The sequence below is a fragment of the Epinephelus fuscoguttatus genome, linkage group LG24, assembly GCF_011397635.1.
Source record: "Epinephelus fuscoguttatus linkage group LG24, E.fuscoguttatus.final_Chr_v1".
Classification (NCBI taxonomy): Eukaryota; Metazoa; Chordata; class Actinopteri; order Perciformes; family Serranidae; genus Epinephelus; species Epinephelus fuscoguttatus.
The window spans coordinates 8751859-8769484 of record NC_064775.1 but is presented as its reverse complement, the minus strand read 5'-3'; the positions used below and the strand labels follow the sequence as shown (position 1 = coordinate 8769484).

Below are 17626 nucleotides of genomic sequence, written 5' to 3'. Positions count from 1 at the left end.
GCGTCAATTACATTGTACTCACCAGACAAATTCGTTGCGCTGATTACACAGCTCCATGTGTGTCCTCTCCTGTGTTTGTTCGAGTACTGAGGTGTGTGTGTGTTGTATAATTCTTAAAAATCAAAATTGTCAGGATAAATTTCTTGTCTTCGGATTGCATTGTGTTGCCTGTCACTCGTAACTGACCAAACTGCCGTAACTGCAACAACAAAACAGGAAGGAGGATTTGATTGGCTGCCTGAGCTAACAATGACGAATGGTGCTACTGGCGTCTGACGCTCAAAAAGTTGAAAATATTTTAACTTTTCGCTGCTGTAATAGAAGCGTCTACAAAAACGTGCGTCTAAAAAGACGCTTGAACGCCGGTCAGACGCGCCGTATCATAGCGTATCTAATCAGTCATTGTTGCCTGTAGCATCCCCAAACATCTGCAACCTATTTTAACTGAGCAAATTTCTGTTCAGACAACATGATCCTGTAAAACAAAATAAACCACTGACTGTGTTCTCAAAAATAATTAGGTCCATACAAACACTGTACTAAAATAAAAAACGCCATCACCCTAACTTTAGAGCTATGCAAAGAAGAAGATGTTGGCCAATCCGAATCCTTGATAGAAGCTATTACTGAAAGATTTCCTGGAGCAGTGACCTCTGCCGTGCATTTTGACGTTTCCTCATTATGGTGAAAAAGTAACTGTCAACATGTTAAAATTCCTGTCAGCAAAGTTAGAGCCAGCACTAGTTTGGCTACTTCTGCCACTGCCCGAAATGGGGCCTCATTTGCGACGCCTCACAAAGAGGATAACGGTGCAGAGTTTCAGTCTTCACCCTGGTAAAAGTTTTACAAAAGGTTAATTTTCAGTAACCTAAGGTGCAGTTTGCACGTGGAAAAAAGGTCAAAACTCAATCTAAAAAGCTGTGTTTTTAAATATACCCATGTGCATGTGGACAAAGCCTTAATATCTGATCTCAGCTCACCCTACATTGAAATGATTGCTTGAGATGCAAGGCTAGTTGGAACGAGATGAGGGCAATCAGCAACAAGTTAACCCAGCCTGCTCTCCTCCTTCAACCTTCATCACTAAGTATATTCGCACTCAAGCAATGACCCAAACTGCCTCCAAACACACACACACACACACACGTTTTCTGTTGTTTAAGAAGCAGCAAATAGCTCCTCATCTCCATTTTTTTCTTCCCGTCTCTTCTCAGCTCACTCTCCCACTCGATCTGCTCCAGAACTCTTTTCATAAAGCACCCCGAGCTTACTTGCACCATCTCCTTCCTCTCTGACTCATCCGCAACTCCTCCCCTCGGGGATATTTTAGGCCGGACGGCTTGAAACATATCACCATCCCCTCCACCTCCCACCCTCCTTATCGTCAAGTGAATAACACGTTTCTGAGGCGGGTGGCCCCCGCTGAGGAAACAGGTGAGTAATGACTACAGGCCTCCCTAATTAACAAGCAAACTCTTTCTTAGCCATGCATGATTTGTCACACATGATCCATGTGTGGACGGTTTTTCTCCGGCAGTGCAAATGTTTACAATTGCGCAATGTTGGGAAAGCATGCATCAGATTCAAAGAGGCATCTCATTACAGCAAAATCTTCGTATATATGAGCATTGTGAGTAATTACGCCGAGTGCCTTTCTTTTTCAAAGCCGCTCACAGGAGAGTGAAGGCGCTCCAGCTATTCCCAGTGCCTGCAGTTATATGATTTATGTGATTTCCCCTGAATGCATTGTCCCATCCTTTGAGCCTGCTCGTATTCAATTGTTTTGATGGATCTTCTAAAACAACCCCCTTTTTCAATAAGGAGATATACCCTTATTATGTTCTGTTCAGGGTTTCTATATTGGTATTTTTCAACGAGTACCCTCAGAGAATATTGCATCGTCATTTCTTTAGGGTTCATTTTCTATCCAATAGTATTTTTTTTTTTCCAGAGCTTTCAAAGATCACCATTTCAGCTCGGGGAGTCTCCCAGAGCATCTAGCTCATTTTTAACAAGCAGCATCTTCTTTCAGATAAAAGATTTATCTTTTGCACCTTAAAAATATCCATCATAACAAGTGGCTGCAGCTCGACAAAGCACACAGTTACATTTTGACTACATATTAGAATGGCTGAGACAGAATTTGATCTGCATGGTATGACTGCTGGTGCCAGATGTCACAGCAGTGTAGAGAAGCAGCAGTCCTGTAGGTGAAATCACAGAGCGAGGTCAGAGGTTGTTGGACAGACTTGAAAATATTAGAAAGCAAATGAAAGCACAGACAACAGTGGGAAGAACACCTCAACACTGAGGTAGACAGGAACACATCCATGCCTGTCAGCTGCAAACTAGAAAATGAGGCCACTGTGGGCACACCGTCACCACAACTGCATGATTGAAAACATTGTGTGAAGTATTTTGTCTGTGTATAGTAGGCTGGCGTAAAAGGTATGACTACATGGCAGCATCCTGCCTTGTTTACAGCCTCATGGTGGGAATGTAATAGTGTGGAGAGACTCTTCTGGGCGCACAATTGTCACCTCATAGCCAGCTGAGCAATATTTGAAAGCTACAATTGACTCATAATGCTGCTGACCGTGTTCGTGGCCATAGTAAGTGGATACTTCCAGCAGCATAACCTGCCATGTCACAAAGCACTCATCATCTCAGGATGGCTCCAGGAACATGACAGTGGATTCAGTGTACTCCAATAACCTGCTCAGTGTACAGATCAAAAGCCAACAGAGCTTTGGCGGGAGGTGAACCGAGGGGGGGGTTGAGGATGAGGTGGAGTGGCAGGCGACAAGCAACAAATCTAGTAACTTTTTGTTTCAAAGCATTCAGTGACATATCTGTACAAGTGTGTTTGATCTCAGAGAGGTCTGGTTATCAGTATCGCCCATGCACAGTGGGTTCCCGCTATGATGCGACCAAAGGCTTTCAAAGAAGTGAATAATATGCAACCAGATAGGTCTCTTTTCTAATTATTTCTAATATCATGAAATGTTTTACTGTTGGGTTAGGTTCACTGTAAAGTACCGAACCAAAAAGTTACTCTGGGGACTCTCCTTAAAAGGGGTCTAGGGAAGAATTCAACAAATCCCTGCATTGTACAGTCCAGTCCAAATTTGAATTTTCTGATTTTTATGCGTAAGGAGCATGACTGCAAAGCTACAGAATGATATAAAAACCTTAAAAAAACAAAAAAAAAGTGAGCCAGTGGGGGAGTAGTGATTGCTGTGGCCTCTCCCTTGGTGGTGCCACTGGTACGGTCCCTGGATTATTGATGCCAAATCAGGATAAATGCTCACATGTTGAGCCAGTAAATGCACTTTCTGATGAGTTGCTGCAATTGACTGTTTTCCCACCTACAATGCTGTTATCAGCAAATGGAGGAGGAAACAATCAGGAAAATATTTTCTCAATAGTCCGCTGAATAATAGAGCCTCTAAAACATTAAAATCCAGGTGTCTAATACAGAACGTCCTTTATAGCTCACCGTTTTCCTCTTGCGGTAGTTAAACGCTATTTCGTTGATCAGAGAGATCGTCAGGGACTGCACTCACCCTGCTCCATTTCACCCGTTTGCCTCAGACAGATGTTTCAGGGCAACAGCCGCGCAGTTCTCCTGCTAAAATAACTGTTATTTTGCCAGAACTATAAAATGTACCTCCCACACAGCAGCATCACAGGCAGCGGCAGCGTCAATGTTTTCATGAACACTGGACTGATCTGTGTATCTGACTGGTCGGCACATTTTGTGCAGTCGCTGCTGTTCATGAAATCTGTTTGCCGACGGAAAATTGCACGGGTTGTGTTGTGTGGTAATGAAAGCACTTTACCTTCAGCTGAGGTCACATTAAGAATTTACAATGGCATTTTTCCACTCTATTGACCTGTATATTTAGCCATGAAAAAGCAAAGTGCACAATAAAATGTTGTAAGTACTTGATGGCTGCCTCTAGAAAATACAATATACTTCCAAAAACAGCATTGTAAGTACAGAATGTACTAATGTACAGTAACTACTAGACTTTAATTCTAGCAATCGACTCAAGTGTTATTCCCTTCTAGTGTTTTCTTAGTCAGTTAACCTCTCTCTGATGGTTTACATGGTTTTATTATAAAACTGTATTGAACAAAGTGACTTATTGAGTTGCTGGTTATCTGGAATCGTGGTCCATTTATCCCCTCGGCCCCAAGGAAGCCAGCTACTTTTCCCAAACCCTAACAGAACCTGACAGCTGCTGACAAATTTCCTCTCCTTCCCAGTTCTCAGGAGCGCCCTTAGGCTGAAGTCCAGTTTGAAGACACTCTTGCCAACTTATCCGACACATTAAAGTCCCTACATTGTCTTTCTGATTCAATTAAATGACATAATGCATCTTCTTATTTGTCACGTCTCAGCAGGGCTGGTTTGGTGGTTTATCCTGAAATGAAAAATGTAATTTATGAAAAATGACACTTTAATGGCCACTTTGTTTGAAGTCAGGCCAGCTGTTGCCTTCTCTCAAACACAGCGATGAGTTGCAAATGTAATTAAATCATCTAAGCTCGTCAGCGTGTGCATTTTTTTTACTTAAATTGAAAATGTTTCGTCAAAATAAAAGTTTTGACGATTTCCTATTTTCTTCCTCCGTCTTCACAAACTTGTTGTCATATCTACTGAAACTTGTCTCTATATCCACACCATACTACATGAGACCGATACGCCCCTTTCACACATGCACTGCAAACCTGAAATTATCCATACGTTATCTAGAGGAGCTGTACTGAAGAACGCAAATGTCCAAATCAGCTGGATCGGACGGAATAGGTCTGGACACGGAGTGTACATTTCCTCTATTCCCGAGGGTCGGTATCAACGGCTGTCACTCAAAGTGCAAGTAAGCAAGTGCAGCGTGCAGCGGAGATGAGCTGTGATGACGTCTGGGAAAGAGTGTTGCCGTCTTTTGGCAATGTCGGCTGCGGATTTCCTCCTCACTGTGGACTCCCAGTTGCATGATTGTGATTCCCAGCTTGGTCGCTTCCCTGACCTGCTCCTCCATTAGAGCAAATAGCGGAGAAACAACAATAGCCACTGGGTTTTCACTGAGTCCCATCTTTTTCCCGATCAACAGAGCCTATTGGTAAATTAAACTTTTACCAAACCTCGTCGGAAGGTCGGCAAACACATCCTTTTTCCAATAAAATCTTTCAGTGCAGCCTTTTGTTCTGCTTTTAAAGAAAATGTACATTCCAGTTCGTTCAACACATTTACCATCGCAGTTTCAAAATCAGTAGCCATGTTGGTTGTGCACTCCGCTCCTTGTCCCTCCTATGCTGGTGACGTGCCCAGCCCAAAGTAATAAACGGTTGTGATTGGCCCGGTGAGCTTTAATCGATTCCAGAATGCGCCTTAATGATTGCATGGCCAGACTGATCTGCGGGGCGAAATCGAATATGAGCTTGCAAGATCAGGATGGTGTCACCAGGCTACCGAGACGCCACCCCTCACCCAAATCAAACAGAATATTCCCAGTACGTGAGAACGCCTCTGACATATACAAGAAAACCACTAAAATCTATGAAAAATATCAGGTTGCTCTGCCTCCTCGTATTGCTTCTAATGGCCTTACCCCACATGAACAAAACCAACCACCTCGCATGTTCTACTTTGTGAATATAGTGACAGTTTTAGCAAATATGACATAAATTAAAAGTTACTGTCTGTAGCTTTAAGCCTTGGAATACTCTCCACGAAGCTTTTGTCCTGTTAGAAACAGCATTACTACTGCTGTCCTTTGTGTTTAGTGCTGCAGTAATTAGTGCTAATCCTCGCCAGCTTCTTATGCGCAAATTTCACAATGTTGTCATGCAACGCTCAAATATTTTCACCACATCAGTATTTTATTAGTCTGTCATCTTTTCATGTCACTAATTACGAAAGAACAACTTAATTTCGCATCAGTCCAATCTGATGTCTGATCTGAAGAAACTGAATTTGTTACTAGCAAAATGGGCTTAGCACCAAAAAAAGCTAATTTATTTTTTCTTTTGCATGTGTATGACTAACAAGGTTTGCCTCTCAAGTTGCTCTTAAACTGCTTTCATTCATTTTCTCCTGCAGAACTCACACTGCGTCTTTCCTGTAACGATCTTAAGATCACACACACACACGCACACACACACACACACACACGCTACCCCCCTTAATCTATGTGTGCTGAAGTGGTCTTTAATGAGGTGTGAACAGAGGACCACAACCCTCTCCCTCCTCCTCTCCATCCTGTTTCATCTCCCCTCTCTCTCACCCCTGAGAGCGACACAAACAGACAGACAGAGTGACAAAGACGTACAGCGAGCGACAGACAGATAGGGGTGGAGGAAGAGAAGGCGATGGGAGAGTTAATGGGAGAGAACAAGGTCTTTTTTTTTCTATTTCATTACTCTATCCCGCCATCCATCATCATGTGATCACAGCCAGAGCAGATCACAGGGCCTGTGAGGGACACTTTAAAGATTTTCTCCCCAGCTGATACCAACGTCAGGCTTTTTCGATATTTATATGTGCAGGAACGTGTGTGTGTGTAATGTGCTTACTCTGTCTGTGTGCTTGTGTGTGGGGAAGCAGGTCACGCTGGATGTGTTTCTCGCCCCTCAGCGAAAAGCCAACCCACTACCACTCATAACAACCCACCACAGAATTATGGTTTTGTAGTTGAAGACCAGCCAGCTTCACTAATGCATCTCAAATTTGTGTGTGTCTGTGCGTGTTTGCGTGCCTTCCAGCATGGTAGGATCCCACTGACAAACAGCATATCAGCGGTGTGCCCTTGATTTGGATGAAAGGCAGCATTTCTGCCAGAGTTAAACAGCCTTCTCCTACTTTGTTACCTTTAGCTTTAAAATGAGCATATTAAAAAATGTGCCAGAATTCTGATTACCTTCCAGGTTTGGGATTTCACCTTCAACTGGCTCAGTGCGACCTGCATATCAAAACAAGAATTTCACATTTCAATGAGAGAGAGAGGGAGACTGTATTCTTGATACCTGTCCAGGCACAGTCCAGTCACCAGAGAAAAATGATTGCATTGTGTGTAACTGCAAACTACGGCTACATTACATTTGTACATTTGCTTTGTAACCAACAAACATGGGTGTATTTTAGCGCCCTCTCACTGTGTTTCCACCAAAGATAGTGCCACAAAAAGCAGTTGGTTTTTTTTTTTACCAAGACACTGCTGCATTTCCATCAGGGACTGTGCAAAGCGGTGGTTTTTATACCACGACATCGCAGTGTTTTCAGCTGGGATAATGCCACAAAAAAATAGTTGTGTTTTACAAAGACATCGCTGCATTTTCTGCTGGCATAGTGCCATGTAAAGCCAACGTTTTTTACCACGACCTAGCATGGTTTCCAGCATCTTTTTAGCCACCGAATATGTGCATTTTCTCGCAACTTGTCACTGTGTTCCACTGGAGATAATGCCATGAAAAGCAGTTGTTTTTTTACGGACTCATTGCTGAGTTTCCTGCCAGGATAGTGCCACGAAAAGCAGATGTTTTTATCGAGACATTGCTGAGTTTACTACCTTGATAGTGCCACGAAAAGCAGTTGTTTTTACCTAGACATTGCTGAGTTTCCTACCTTGATAGTGCCACGAGAAGCAGTTGTTTTTACCTAGACATTGCTGAGTTTCCTACCTTGATAGTGCCACGAAAAGCAGATGTTTTTATCGAGACATTGCTGAGTTTCCTACCTTGATAGTGCCACGAAAAGCAGATGTTTTATTGAGACATTGCTGAGTTCCCTACCTTGATAGTGCCACGAAAAGCAGATGTTTTTATCGAGACATTGCTGAGTTTCCTACCTTGATAGTGCCACGAAAAGCAGATGTTTTATTGAGACATTGCTGAGTTTCCTGCCTTGATAGTGCCACGAAAAGCAGATGTTTTTATCGAGACATTGCTGAGTTTCCTACCTTGATAGTGCCACGAAAAGCAGATGTTTTATTGAGACATTGCTGAGTTTCCTACCTTGATAGTGCCACAAAAAGCAGATGTTTTTACCAAGACATTGCTGAGTTTCCTACCTTGATAGTGCCACGAAAAGCAGTTGTTTTTATCGAGACATTGCTGAGTTTCCTACCTTGATAGTGCCACGAGAAGCAGTTGTTTTTACCTAGACATTGCTGAGTTTCCTACCTTGATAGTGCCACGAGAAGCAGTTGTTTTTACCTAGACATTGCTGAGTTTCCTACCTTGATAGTGCCACGAAAAGCAGATGTTTTTATCGAGACATTGCTGAGTTCCCTACCTTGATAGTGCCACGAAAAGCAGATGTTTTATTGAGACATTGCTGAGTTTCCTACCTTGATAGTGCCACGAAAAGCAGATGTTTTTACCAAGACATTGCTGAGTTTCCTACCTTGATCATGCCCCAAAAAGCAGTTGTTTTTTTGCAAAGATATTGCTGAGTTTCCTGCGAGGATAGTGCCACAAAATTGGTTGTGTTTTTTACCAAGACATTGCTGTGTTTCCTGCTGGGATAGTGCCATGACAGGTGGCTGATTTCATCCAGGCATCGCTGCGTTTCCAGCAGCTCTTTAAGCCAAAACATGATCTTTTCCTTACCATAACCAAGTGATGTTTGTGCCTAAACCTAACGACATGTTAACAACATTTCAATTTCAACGCATCTGCTACGTTGTAACATATAAATGTAACGTAGGTGGTTTGCAAAAACTTACAATGCCAACTTTTTTCTGGCGAGTGGGTTGCCAGGCATGGTTAAAAAAGTAATCAAAATACAGCCATCTTTTTAGTTTAAATTGCAAAGTGAGGTTACCACAGTGATCAGTATGTCATGCCCTTTTAAGTAAGATTCAATAGATTAATCCTGTTTGCTGGGATGAAATTCTAGAGTTGGTAGTTGTGACATTCAAAGGACAGAGGGGAAGGCCTCAGTTTCAAGGAGGTAAAATGGCATCAGTAGTGTGTGCTCCTTCTGGTCTTAATGGGAAGTCCCATTTGCGCTGATCCACACCACTGCACTGGAGATCCTGATAACTATCATGCCTGGAGAGCCTTTAGATAGGACACACAAACACTCCTAATAATACTGTAGAGGTGTGGTATCAGAAAATACTGTATCATGAACTCTGTTTCTATAGCAGAATGCATCAGAGAGTAAATGGTCTCTATTATCAGTATGTTGTGTGCAGTTGTGTTGTATCAATAGCACATGACTACACTTCTGGCATTGTCGCCGGGAGCAAAATTAAAGCTTTCAGGTTATTTTCAAACTGTGTATTCTCCGTTTTCCTGTTTGTATAACTTCATCGCTATCATGCTCTCCTTCGTACCTCCAGGTGCTACTGGAGGCATTTTCTTGGAGCGCTTCACTATAATACATAACACTTGGTCAATGAAATCTCCAACAGTTAAAGAACATGAACAAGACAGTAATGCAGATGCACATATCTTTGGATCTTAGTTGTATTTGGGTCATTATCATAATTATTCTATTTTCTGTGTTCTTGTTTTATCATCAATGCAAACAGAACTTTCAGACTCACTTTAACAGTATCAGCAACGAGCAGTGGCTCTATGTTTGATGTTTGTATCCCCAGCTGAGCTCTCTTTTCATGTTACTATAAATACATGCAGCCACATCCCTGCCCGTGCACCATTTTCTCTCCTCAAATTCAGCATCATCTTGTGTAAGACAAACCATCAGAGTGGAAAAACTCGTTTTTTTTCTTCTTTTCACGTCATAATAAAACAGAATAATCTAAGCACATTTCATCAAGAAAAAGGTAATTAAGGTAATGAGATTTCTTTACACAGCACTGAAACACGGCAGGCACAGGGAAAGGCATAATTTGCCATGGTTATTTTTTTTAATTTGTAATTAATGAGCTCACATAGGCATGTTTTTCCCCTGCTTTGAGCCCACTCCTCTTAACAAACTGCATGATCCTTTGTTTAAGATCACATTGTGGTTTTATCTGTCAGTTGATTGGACATCAGAAGGATGGAAGGGTTCTTTTATTCGCACGAGTTGTATCTTTGGCTGAAAATATTATAGAACGCCTTTAAAATAAGCAGTACAACCAGACAAATTCAAGGGCTGGTACCAACAGAGGAATACCAAAGGCAAAATATCCACATGCTGTAAGATTCCACCAATAGCATTTGACATTTTGAGTTGATTTGCTCATCAGACACGTCTGCACTTCTATCATTTATTGCGACGTTTCTGTAAGATGACACTTTTAAAAAGGGTTTGTTTTTCCGCACAGCTACAAGTCTAGCCGTCTTCTGCTGATTACATAGTGTCTCAAAGTAAATCAAGCCAATCAAGTCATTTTCGCTTCTTTATGTCAAATAGAGGCTTGAAAAATGCCTGATATGGCCTACATTAAAGGGACAGATTGGATCTTTGTGGGGTTGTATGAGATACTTAGCATTCGTCAGTGCCTTAGCTATAGTAGATGTCAGTCAGCACACCCCCAGTTTGGAGAAGTGACAGGAGTACTACCACAGAAGCTCAGCAGTGTACTGTTGACTGTTGATTGGCCCCCAAGTGGATGCCATATTGAGAATATTTTCATTGCTTTACCTCACCATCAGACAGCCCTTTCCTTTGGCGCTACGATTTCTCAAACCTAGAACTTCCGTATTCCTACCATAGACTATTTAAATAATGGACATAGCCAATGTCATGTCACCCACTGGATTGTGGACTACCATTTTGAAGCCTTGAGTGTGGCATTCCGGCCATCACCATCTTGGTTTTTGGAGCCAAAAGTGCCCATATATGGACAAGAGGTTGGAGCTGTGGAGGAGTGAGAGGTGGATCTGACTCATAGACTGTGGAACTCACTCCCTGTATGGTTGTCCTGAATGGAAAAAATAGCTATAGAGGCCCAAGCTGTTCCTGTGTCGGTACTTCTGTCTGCTTCTCCAAACTGGGAGACGCACTGACCGCCACCTTCTGAATGTAATACACTGACTGTGGATAAGACCCTCATATAACCCCACTTCAAAAGATCTGAAGTATCCCTTCAGGTTTACCAGGCGAAGCAAATTTAGGTCAAAATATTTCAAAAGAAATAGTCGACTTTTTAATATTACTTAATTGGCCTTGTCTTGCCTTCAGAATCTATCTGGGTGCTGGAAAAGTGAATTTTCAAGGGTCTTGCAGTTGCGTCATGAAACTCTCAGCGGCCGTGTATTGCACAATCATGGAGGTCAAGGGGAGCTTTGAATGCTCACGAAGAATACAGAAATGGAAGACTTGGAAAAAACTTATTGGGCCGATAACCAGCCAGAAGCTAACACTCTCCACTGTGGTGAGTTATATCACCAGAGAACTGGAGTATGAAGGAACTGGTTCACTGTGAACTTTGAAAACCTTCCTCCAGTCTGCCGCTCCTCTCCCTGAAACTCGGCTTGTGTTTTTTTTTTTTTTTTTTTTTTTTAACCCCAGGTTCAGCGCAGCGATCGCTGCTCCAGTCAAACCACAAGTCATTTGTACTGAAACAAGCCTCATCCCTCCGAGTATTTCCGAGCGTGCACAGATAGAAACCTCTCTGATGCCACTTTGAAGACTAGAACCAATTAGGGAATCGTTATAATGAGGAGCCTCTAAGTGCACGTCTTTTGTTACTCAGCAGCTGTCTAATTGGAGATGGTGTGTTTTCGAAGGGAGTTGGGACGAAGGCTGCTCTAATGTAACTGTGATACACTTTTAGATCAGCAACCCGCTCATGGCTGACATTTTGACAGTATATACCACATTGCTCGTACAGGAGGCTATGTTTTAAATTTTCTCATTAATAATTATTCCTGTCATTCCCACAGATACTGTACGCATTAATGTCATTTCTAGAAACTCATATTTTCCAGCCATATTAGCTGTACACAGCTGAAAATACTGCTTCCCTGCAGCGGCTCTTAACCTTCCCATGCACACTGCAGCTGTGAAGGATTTTTACCTTAGGGTATACTGTAGATTCTGAAATGGTTGACTAGTTACACAGCTGCTGTATATACAGTACAGTTTGTATTGCAGTCCATGTCAAAGCCATAACATCACTTACACACTCATTTTTACCAGGAACGAATAGCATTAGTATTGAGGCAGCTGCTTCTTTGAAAGCATGTGCATTGATGTTTAAAGCTTTGAATGGGTAATTCTGAGTCATCGTAATTCATCCATTTTTCTCCCTCCGTCCACTCTTTAAATATTATATTTCAATGTATTTGTTCCCATTTTAATGGAGCCTTTATTGTGGTCTTTAATGAATAAATCATACTCCCACTGTCCATGGGGAAGAATGATGTGGAATTTAATGTGCTCTCCCTTTTCTCTCTGTTTGTCTTTTCACAGCTCCCCTGACAGACAAGCCGCCAAAAATCCTTTCCCCTTCGGAGAGCCAAATGAGCATCATAGAGATGGCAATAGGTAAGGAGACACGTTTCATTCCCCACACTGATAGCTTATTTTCTGTCCAGCGATGGAACGTGCGGTGTCATGCTTGTGGCGCGTGCCTGCTCGTCACAATGGCGTGGCATCAAATTTCTAGATTAGTCGATGAAAGCCAGTTCCCTCAAAGTAGGTCCTGTTCTACTTAGCTTTGGCTTTGTTTGAGCAGTGTGTCAACTTCTTCCTTACAGGCCTCTATTCCTGTTTTTTCCCCTTGATTTTATTGATATTCAGTATTTTATCATACTTTACCCAGACTCCCTGTTTTCTGATCGGCTCCCATTTGAATTTGTTGTCTGTGCTGTTAATGCAAACTCAAGATATCCTCCAGGTCTGTTGTACTGATAGAATTATCAAGACAACAGCATACTGTAGTCATGGCGTAAACACCACTCTGTTGCTTCTAGTTTCTCTTTTTGAAAGAAATACTGTTTTCAAGCACTATGTATTCGAAAATGCTTTTACTTTGAGGTCTTTTCTGTCACTTTTAAGTAGGAGGGTTAATAAATAATCGTCAGTAATGTAGATATCATGACTATGTAGGTAAAGACTGTTTCGACCCCAAGAAAGGCTCAAGACAAAGAGGTCTAACATAATCACAAGAGTCAGGATAAAGCAAACACTTAATATCATTAGAAAATAGTAGGGTGACTATCAAACCAAATTCCTCAAACAAAACTTAAAACTAAATACTGGTGGGCTGGTCAGAGAGAATGAAAAGAAGGTCAACACCCAGACCAACCTCCAAATGGTCATAGAGTCTGTGCCTTTCCTTCTAACCTCCACCAAACTACTAAACCTAACAGAAGAAACGACAACACTTAGGATATTACAATATCCAAAATCTAAGATTATATCTAGTCCCATCACAGTTAAGGGTGTAATCACAAGATTCATTGGGCAACAGTACGCTATTTGCTGATATCACAAAGTCCGCCATGATACAATATTGATCAGATTTAATTCAATCCTGCAGTCAATATGAGACGATATCACTAAATATCCTCTTTGTCTTTCTCTTGGCTGCTTACCATTATTTGCCTGGCACTAGTCTGCTCGCACTGTGTGAATGTTTAGGAAGGAGGTGTGCTTGGACAGAAATGGTCACACAGACATGCCATGGGAATTTCAAAATAAAGGGGTATCTTAAAATATGCTGGAGACAATGCAGGAAGACTGGTGGAATTGTCCCAGAATTGGGTAAATACTGGAGAGACATTCAGGTGCAGATCAGGCAAAGTATTGGGGTAGACCTAACACACCTCTAGAGCCAGTAGTCTTCATACTGGGAGACACTCCAGACGACATAGACACAAAAACAATACATTTGCTTGGGGTGTTGCTGTTGATTTAAAAGAAGATGATTATAGTGTTAGGGAGAAATGTAAAGCCACCAACCGTCCAAAAATGTAGGGATAGATTGAAAGCCAAACTTCAACTAAGGACTGATGTTTTTACCATTAAGTGGACACGGGTAATACTACAATTGCCAGGACAGATTAAGGAAATAACTTCTCCATAACTCGGATAAGATTTCCGCTGACCCTCCTTTCTCTTCCCTCTGTAAATCCTTAACTGGCATAAAAGTGTCTGGTTAAACTTGTGGATGACTGCAGGTTGGTGTAGTTAGAACGAGGGCACTTGGGGGCCTCTGTCTGTGATACCTTTGTGAACAGAATCTGACCAAGATCGGTCAATGTGAAGCTCAGCGTTTGTTTGCTCACTGCTATATGATTACATACTGTATAGTTGAATTTGAAAATGAAAAGTTAAGTGCAAACAAAATGACGATATACATCAATCATTAGTGCTGTATCATAGGCAACTGGACTTGCTTGCGTTTCTTGAAGACGTTTCGCCTCTCATCCAAGAAGCTTCTTCACTTTCAGAATTGAGAAGCTTCTTGGATGAGAGGCAAAGCGTCTTCAAGAAACGCAAGGAAGTCCAGTTGCCTACGACATAGACTGAGAATCTTCACCAACACGATATGCATCAATAGTTTCACTTTTGTATCAATGATATTTGATTGTTTATTAGTGAATCAAGGTATTGAGGATCATTACAGTCCTAACTACAGTATCAATATGATGTCGATATGTTACCCACCCCTTCTGTTCAGCTGCTGTACTCAATACTTTCTGTACTCATGTTTCATATGAAAGACTTCCAGCAGGTTCAGTCGAGTGATTCCTTCTGCCCTAGCAGGTCTTTCAGGTGACACATATGCAGTTAGGCTTCCAAAGCTGAACGAAAGCACAGCAGAGTAAAAGCAATGGAAAATCCGGTTGTAAAAGGAGACTCAGCCAATTGGTTATTGCGACTCTGTCGTTAAACCAATGAAATTATTGCTGTGGATATTTAGATAATGCTGAAGTTACCCTATGAGCCATTATTACACCCCCCTGGTGTTTTTATGTGCTCATGACAGCCTCACCTGCTGCTTTTATTTGATACTTGCACATTATTTGAATACCAGCTCTTATGATGTGATTTATGGGATTACCTTTTACCATGTGATACTCCAAGTAGTTGATACAAAGCCACTGACACTAGTTGCTTGCATTGGAATGCCATTGATCGTGCATTGATATCCAATACTTTCCTATAATTTGTGTTATGGATCCACACAGATCTGACTTTAAGTAACCAAAGTGTTACATACAAGCTTTTCAATTAGGTCTGTTCTCTTACTGTGCCCTTTTGTGAATGGACCTTGAGTTTTCATCTCGGTAGAAGAGAAACAGGATGAGTCATTCAACACATTTTGTATGAAGAAGAAAGTAATTCAGTGGGTGAGAGCCATGTCCGCTGCTTTTTCTCCTCCTACCCTATGGAGGGCCTCTTCATTGTAATTACACTGATCACATCTATCTTGGTTATCTTGTGCTACATGGATGCTGCTTGTGTTTGTTCAGCTGTAATGAGTCCGTAATGAATCGAAGTGGTACTTCTGAGAAACCATACGTAATCTTCCTTCGCATTACCTTCAAATTTATGATGTTGGCACTACTTCAAATGATTGCCTCCAATTCCGCCTCATGTGGCTGCCTCAGAACGGTACTCTTTCGTTTGCCTTACCAGCTTTTGATGCACAGAGGCTCATGGGAAAATTCCCGCTTTGTGCCTTATTGGGCGAGAGCTCAGCTGTTGGTGGAAGGGAAAATGGGTCATGATGGAGGCTTCCTTTGAAGTCAATTTGTCATGGGCGATGAACACAACTGGCTCGCAGAGGTAAAAGGTGGCAATCAGAAAATAGGCGCAAATCATCGTAGCTTTAAATTGATGATGGATAAAAGCCTCCCTGGCTTTTTTCATCTGATTAAGTGTTTGATAGTGGATGATGGTGATTTTCAAAATCCATTACCTGATAGCTGAGGCAATAATGTTTCGAAGAAAAGAAATGTGCTGCTTTCCTTGTTTATGGTTGATTTAGATGATTGCGTAACTGTACCTTTTACTGTATTTTCATTCTACGTCAGCGTTTTTCAGTTTTTCTTTGTACTCTTAGACCTTTATACCCTAGATTGGATTTTCCTGTTGATTTCCAGCAGAAGAGGATTAGCAGAAACTGTTTTTTTTTTTGTATGCTCCTCCTTCACCTCTGCACCCATTGATATTCTACCCAGAGTCAGCACCTCTGTGTACATAATATATGAACACCTATTTGATTCTCTGCCTGTACAAGTCCCAGTCACTTCCTCTCAGTGTTGGGCTAGCATGCTCTTGTCATCCACACAGAGCCCAGTCGAAAGCAGCGCATCCTTTTCAGGGGTTGTGGCAGTTTGGGCTGAATTTTAATATTCATTCTTCCATGAAATATAGAAGCATAAATGGCTTCGGCTGACAGTTAATTAGGCAGGTGAGAGGGAGAAAGCGAGAGGAGTGGGGAAAGGCGAACATGGAGAGACACTTTTCAGGCTCTTGTTATGGAACTCAAGGGATGAACAGAGGGATCTGTAAATGGGGGGGCCCCAATTAATCAGCACACGCTGTCCATGGCCCACTCCTTATTTTGTCTCCTAATGGATGTGGCTCCTCGCTTATAATTGATTCAATTTAAAATGCTTGGTTAAAACATGTTGTAAAAATGCTCTTGTGGGCATGCATTTCCACTGCTTTCGCTGTGGGACAGATCAGTTACAGTTTGGCTCTGTAATTCAGTCTGACAGTTCAATGCGTACTGCTTTCACTCTGTCTTGTGCAGATGTAGAATAATTGTCTCCAGTCAAGCCAAGCAGACTAACTGCGGTGCAAGTCTGCTTCTAGTCGAGTGCTAATGTGTACGATTTTTAAACACTTTGACAACTGGGTGATTTATTTCCTCAATGCATGAACATGTTTGTGCCACCTCTGTGTGCTTGAACACAACCCAACCAGGAATTCAACCTCCAGACACAAACCTGCTTCTATAGCCTTTATACTGCTGCCAGGTTTGATTTGTTATAATGCAGTTTTCCATGCAGGGCTGACATGCCACTCGCGGCCTCACTCACCTACCTATCCTGACATTTTATTTCAGGTTCGATTGAATTTACGGCCATTGTTGCAGTCTGTTTGTGATGTTCATTCTGGGAATATCCAGCAAGTTCCCCCTGTGATCTTGATTGGCTGTTAAAACTTCAAGCCCTTTCAACGGCCTCCTTCCTCAAGAAATCACACTTCATCCCCTGACACTTGACATTACGACACCGCAGCAAGTTCTCTGAAATTGCGGCAGAGAGAAAACAAGGTGATGGTGTCTCAGCCTCTTTGCCAGATTCCTCCAAAATGCACTTTTAAGATCTCACATGAATGCTTTAACGAGTCATCCACCGTTTTGTCATCCTGTTATGCATCATCAGTCTGTAATATTCAGTGCATCCCAAGAGTTGTTTTGTGTTAGAGTAATTGAATTGATTTTTCATGGTGTATTCACTTTCCCCAAAACTGCCTTTGTTCTGTTTTTCTTGTCCTCTTGTGCCTCAGTTAGTAATTTGCTTTGTTTCTCACAATGCCTTTTGGGGCCCTTTAGGGTTGTTGTTTTCAGTCAAAGCTGGGCAGCAGCTCAGCAACTAATTGTGAACACAGGAAAAGGTCAAAGGTCATTGATACACCCCTATTTAAAGAAAAATACAGCCTTCTACTCCATTTAGGCTGCTGTCCAGGGCCACG

At 41.9% G+C, this 17626-nt stretch overlaps 1 protein-coding gene across 3 annotated transcripts in view; it reads left to right on the top strand.

Moving 5' to 3' along the window:
* LOC125884655 (interleukin-1 receptor accessory protein-like 1) overlaps window positions 1–17626 on the top strand; it is a 312218-nt gene that overhangs the window by 170249 nt on the left and 124343 nt on the right. For all 3 annotated transcript variants that reach the window (XM_049569686.1, XM_049569687.1, XM_049569685.1), the window contains one exon: window positions 12380–12454. In XM_049569686.1, the coding sequence (XP_049425643.1) occupies window positions 12380–12454 (75 nt within the window). The remainder of the gene's footprint in view (window positions 1–12379; window positions 12455–17626) is intronic.